Below are 6,242 nucleotides of genomic sequence, written 5' to 3'. Positions count from 1 at the left end.
TAAAACACTTTTTAATTTTTTTCTGTGATGTAGGTAACCACTTTACAGTTTTCAGATTTATTCCTTTACTGTGCTATAAGACCTACCTACCTGCCACGGGAAGTAGGTACCTTATAGGTTTTCTTGAGAGACACGACAGACGGACGGACGGACGAACGGACAGACGGACAGACAGACAGACAACAAAGTGATCCTGTAAGGGTTTCTCTGAGGTAAGGAACCCTAAAAATGACACACTATTGTATTTTTAACTTTGTCAAAATTATTATTTTTTTCTAAAATGGATTGCATTTTAATTAAACATGAATTAAACCGATTGAATTAAATTGGAATTTCAATTATTATAAAATAGTATTTATTAATGTCCTAGATTATATCTTGAATTATAGACCAACATCTATGCATCTATTTTATTGTCTATGACGCCATATTTACAATCGGAATGTGGAATGGCCGACGCGTTTCGCATTATGTGCGAATGTATCGTGTTATCATATCGATTGTGAGATAATATTATGTTACATATTACTAAACTAAATAGTTGTAATTAACACATTTTATATGGAGACTGATACAATGTACTGTGCGAGTGATAAAACTATTCCCGGAGTGTCATCTTCGCAGTCTTCGAAGAATGTCAAAGATAGTAAGTTTGTAGTTGTCAATTCTAAAATAATAAATATTCTTGGTTATGAACATACAGTAAACATTTAAATATTTAAATTAACTCAAAAAGTACTAACACTTTTGTTGTGATACTTTCTTTTTATTATGTTCTGTGTAATTGCTCTAAAACATATTGCATTGCCTAACAGAAAAATCTCTAAACCACTGCAAAGTTTACTGTTATGTATATGTAGCTTAGTTAATTTCTATTACATTACTTGATATGCTTTTTGTTATGAAACAAATGATATGATTTTTGCAAAATATGATAAACATTTGAGTTAGGTAGAGATACTTACTATGACTATTTTCACATACTTACAAACAATTAGTTCAAAATGATGAAGTGATCCCATCATTGAGTATGTAACTGATTTTATCATTTAGGTACGATTTCAAGATATACCTATATTCATTGATAGTTGGTTTAGCAGTTATCTAAAATGACTATTTCTTCATTGAATCACATATTATTTAATGTTTGATTAAATATATATAAGTGTACTTGAATATCTTTCAATTTGAATGTCAATGTATTTAAATATTGGTAGGTAAGTACATTTATTTCTATTTTCTATTATTATGCTTTAAATAAAAAAAAACTTGAAAAGCTTAACATCTACAGAACTAGATAGTGACAATATGTTGAGTAGGTAACATTCCAGTCTTGCATAATTAACTTTTTGAAGTTGTTCTTAAGTATATACAAAACTTATATTTGACTTCAACTATAATTGATAAGGCATTTATGCTATTTACTATTTCTAATAGGCTCTACTATACATTAAACTCCTACACCTTAATCATAATAATGGTGTAGGAGTTTTATTGGGATATACCCAAGGAGGATTTGTTTTATTTCATGCCAGACTTCAATTTGTTTAAAACGAAGATTTATTAAAAAGAAATGCATTATTTAATCACATCCAATTTTTTAATTGAAGCTTCAACACTTTGAAAGCCGAGTATCAAAACCCGACTCTGGAACTGAACACTAATCCAATTTTCAAACCGTGATTCGGCTTAAACATGAAAGGAGCATAATGTGGCAGTGATGTTCAGATACCACTTGTTCGGTTGCGGGTAGCACAGCATGTTACCTGCTTCACAGAACATGTTTTATTCAGGCCTACCAGTGCCTAAGGCTGACATCCAGTGGGCCTTGATTGCATGGCCTTGTATCCGCCAACGCTTTCAGAATAACATTGGAACTCCTGTCCACCCTACTTTTAAATGAGGCCATCATCTTCCTTGCTTACATAAAACCTAGCACTTACAACTTTCGGAAGCCTATAAGACAAAGGCAGAATTAATAAATTTTATTTCAATCCTCTTCCTTCAGTCATCCAAATAAATTTAATTAAAAACATTTTCGGGTTTAATTGGCCCTAAACATGGCGGGGGCATAAGGTGAGTAACAAAACGGAATTCGAAAGCACATTTTTTTTACTAAGGTACTTTTTCTCGCAAGTTTAGAGGTCAAGGTTGTTTCGAATCATGAATAACGGCTACACATGGCTATTTCACGGCTATTTCAGACAAGGTAGGTCGATATTCTATCTCCAATGATTTAGCTAGAGTGTCTCTAAAATTGGAATTGTGTTGAGTACACATGGATTAATGTGTTGCTTTGGAGCTCTTAGTTTAGATTCTGCTGTGATTGTAAACAATCCTGTTTCCCTTTTACATACCTACTTTGATTTGTATGATAAATAAAGTGGTAAGGTATTTTTTTTAGGATTCCGTACCTCAAAAGGAAAAACGGAATCCTTATAGGATCACTTTGTTGTCTGTCTGTCCATCATGTCTGTCAAGAAACCTATAGGGTACTTCGGTTGACCTAGAATCATGAAATTTGGCAGGTAGGTAGGTCTTATAGCACATGTACAGGAATAAATCTGAAAACCGCGAATTTGTGGTTACTACATTAAAAAAAAAATTAAAATGTTTCAATTTTCAAAGTAAGATAACTATACCAAGTGGGGTATCATATGAAAGGGCTTTACCTTCTAAAACAGATTTTTATTTATTTTTATGCATAATAGTTTTTGATTTATCATGCAAAATGTTGGATAAAATACCTGAGTACGGAACTCTCAGTGCGCGAGTCTTACTCGCACTTGGCCGGTTTTTTTTAACTGGAATGTCTGCCAGTCCTCTAACTAAGGTATCTAAGGGTATCCTCTAACTTTTCGGAGTTGTGCGTTTTAAGCAATTAATTATTACTTGCGTGAACAGAAAACATCGTGAGGAAACCTGCACGCGTGTGTTCTCCATAGTGTTTTCAAAGGCATGCGAAGTTCTCCAATCTGCACTTCGCCAGTGTGGTAGACTATGGTCTATGGCCAAACACTTTTCATTCTGAGAGGAGACCCGCGCTCATTAGTGAGCAGGCTATGCATTGTTCATGATGATTATTTTTAACAAATTATTACTTTAAATTGTTACCTATTGTAAATTTAATTTTACCTAAGTAAATCGTTTGAGAGAGTGGAGTGATTTTATTTAGGTTAAAATATAATGCGGTCGAGAATTATGGCACTGGAAAAGGGTCAGAAACAGTGGCTAAGGATAATCGCAACAATCCTGTATAGCGATGTTTTTAAACAAAACTCCACGTCCATTTATATATTATTTACTAACTTAAATGTATAAATTGTTTTTCAGGGTTTTGTACCCGAATTAGGGACCCTATTACTAAACCTCAGCTGTCCTTCCGTCCATCAGCCGTTTTGTCAGCGGGATGTGTCTCATGAACTGTAATAGATAGAGAGTTGAAATTTTTGCAGAATGTGTATTTCTATTGCCGCTTAGATACTTAACAAGTTAAAAAGCAATAATAATAAAAATTTCAAAATGGCTGCCATGAAAAAATAAATTGTAAAGTGTTATTTCTTGTACGATGTTACAGAACCCTTCGTGTGCAAGTCTGACTCGAACTTGGTCGATTTTTATTTACATTAAGCATCTGTTTTGCAAATACGTTTATAGGTGTCTGTTTTTCAAATGCGTTTATAGGAGGTGATATTTTACACGTGTAATACAAAGCTCTCTCTGTTTTGAGTCGCTAGTTAAGTCAGTCCTCTTATACGGGTGTGAAACGTGGACGACAAATAAATGGCTAATCCACAGAATTCAGGTTTCAGGAATATATACTTCAAGTTTATTCTCTTGTGGGAAACTTGCCATCAATTCCCCGTATACAAGAAAATAGCACTCAGGCGATGGCGATGGATCGGGCATATTTTGCGAAGAGAGAAGGGAAATGCTGCTCAAGTGGCGTTCCAATGGTCCATGTCTGGTCAAAAAACTCCGATGCAGGGTAGGTCGTTTACGGAAAATCTGCATCAATCGCTACCTAATTGTTGTAATTGACTGAATTTACTGTATTTTTGCTGCAACAATGCATTTTAGTCAATAGCGAGAGAATGTCGTACAATCAGAGGTGATAGCAATCGTCACATTGTCACTGTCAAATAACAGCGGTAGCCCCCGGAAGATGCATTTAAAAGCACCTCTGGAACATCAACTACAAAATACAAACCACTCTTTTTCTATTCTATGTTTTAACTTATTCTGCTGAACAAATAAATAGGTATACCTTTTAGAACGGTTGAACCAGAAACTGACTTTAGTCGTTGTATTGATCTCCCTGATATTTTTGCCCATAAAATAAAATATTTTTGACGATAACACTTAAATTTTCTCAGATTAATAGCCAGCTTACGCTATAAGCACGAACTACGGTCTTTTAAATCGCTGTTTTACGCAATAACGTGTTATTGGAGTATTTTATACCCCTTTCCCTAAACTTAGTAAAACACAGGCTATAGAGCAGTATGTCAAGGGCGACATAAAGATTTTATGGTGATCTCGGGTCCCCTTGGTTTCCTCCCCTAGTCTCTTCCCTTTAACTATGCCATTAAATTTGCAAATCAGTTTTTCTTGCTACTTCGCTTTTCGTTTGACCTTTACGTTTTCTTTCTTCGTCTACTTACGTTTTATTTTTAAAAGAAAGATTTCTGCTCTATTCTGGCGATAAAATCTTTATTGCGTAAGAAGAAAACTAGGATACCTACCAGTTAGTGCTATCATATTTATTCATAACTGGCTAAGGCCCGTGACTTCGTCCGCGTGAATTTTAATTACTTTTAGGGGCTTTTAATTACCTCTCTATCATGTAGCATAATATGCTGCATGTTGCCGTTTCTTAAAAAGTAGACTACATATATAAAGTAAACCTGTCGAAGTTCTAACGTATCTTTTTTAACCCCCGACCCAAAAAGAGAGGTGTTATAAGTTTGACGTGTTTATCTGTGTATCTGTACCGATTTTAATTTAGTTTTTTTTTTTGTTTGAAAGGTGGCTTGATCAAGAGTGTTCTTAGCTGTAATCCAAGAAAATCGGTTCAGCCGTTTGAAAGTTATGAGCTCTTTTCTAGTTACTGTAACCTTCACTTGTCGGGTGTGTTATAAATTTTTAATTTACATTTGTTACAATTCAACATAAGCAACGTATTCATTGCAGCAGTTATTTTGAAAAGCACTTTTAGTTCGTATGTCGGTTCGGGCCACGGCTCGCTTCGCATGGCTGGCGATGCACTTGTCAGTTTTCGGGTTTTTTACTGCTCTTGCATGAAACGCGCCGCTGTTTGGTAACACGATCCACGTACTAAAATTGCCGTAACCTAAATTCTTTCATTACCTTTTCTAGCAAATGATAACTAGATGAGAGGACACTAACAATTACAGTGTACGGTTTCATTGTTTTCGAGTAGTTACTATATTTTTTAACTCGTAATTTTACTGTGTTAACTACACAATCCGGATCCAGGGTAGGTATCTACATTAAGAACGAAACAAAATGGAGTAAGAGAAATAGAGCCAGAATATGGAAGAATGGTATTTAAGAGAGATCGACGTTTATACAGTGACGACCCTGTAAATCTTTAAAATTACTTCTGTTCCACATTCTCTTCAAAGGTTCTCTTTCTTATTTCGTCCTAAACAAAAATGTTGATCGTTCATATACCTAGATGATCTTCCACCATTATGCTAAAGTGAACAAAGATTAATAATTTGAGATTTTAGTTTAAAAGGTGTGCCTTGTGCCTTACAAGTGCTCTACACTCTTAAATGAATGAATGAATATACTATTGTACACTACAAAATTAAATCAATCTGTATGAAACGTAGGTGACTTTATTGTTAACTTGCATTTTGCACGTTCATGTTTTTAATCAGTCGATCGGCCTGTTTGCATTCACTGCTGGACATAGGACTTCCACCACACACGGTCCACCACCTTCCTCATTTACCCATTTTCCGCTACCACAGGCCAGCGGCCTGGGGTCGTCCCACACTTCGTTTACTGGTACGCGGTTTTCACTCCAAAACACGTTTTTCCCAGCCACCATTCTTTCTTCTTTATAATCCGCTTCAATTGGATACGCCAAAGCTGTGATTATCGCATTTCTACAATCTCATTTGTTGTGATTGGCTGAATTTATAGTAGGTATTCGTGTTACAACAATACATTTTAACCAGCACATAGTGATATAGTTTCAGCTAATTCGA

General features: G+C 35.0%; 1 protein-coding gene across 1 annotated transcript in view; it reads left to right on the top strand.

Annotated features, from left to right (window-relative positions):
* Positions 1 to 449: 449 nt before the first annotated feature.
* Positions 450 to 6,242, top strand: part of LOC123868044 (cyclin-dependent kinase 14) — a 134,330-nt gene continuing 128,537 nt past the window's right edge. Inside the window, exon 1 of the mRNA XM_045910388.1 lies at positions 450 to 646. Within this exon, the coding sequence (XP_045766344.1) occupies positions 562 to 646 (85 nt within the window). The 5' untranslated portion in view covers positions 450 to 561. The remainder of the gene's footprint in view (positions 647 to 6,242) is intronic.

Source organism: Maniola jurtina, chromosome 9 (assembly GCF_905333055.1).
Source record: "Maniola jurtina chromosome 9, ilManJurt1.1, whole genome shotgun sequence".
In the NCBI taxonomy this organism is placed as follows: domain Eukaryota; kingdom Metazoa; phylum Arthropoda; class Insecta; order Lepidoptera; family Nymphalidae; genus Maniola; species Maniola jurtina.
This window is presented reverse-complemented; position numbering and strand designations above follow the sequence as displayed.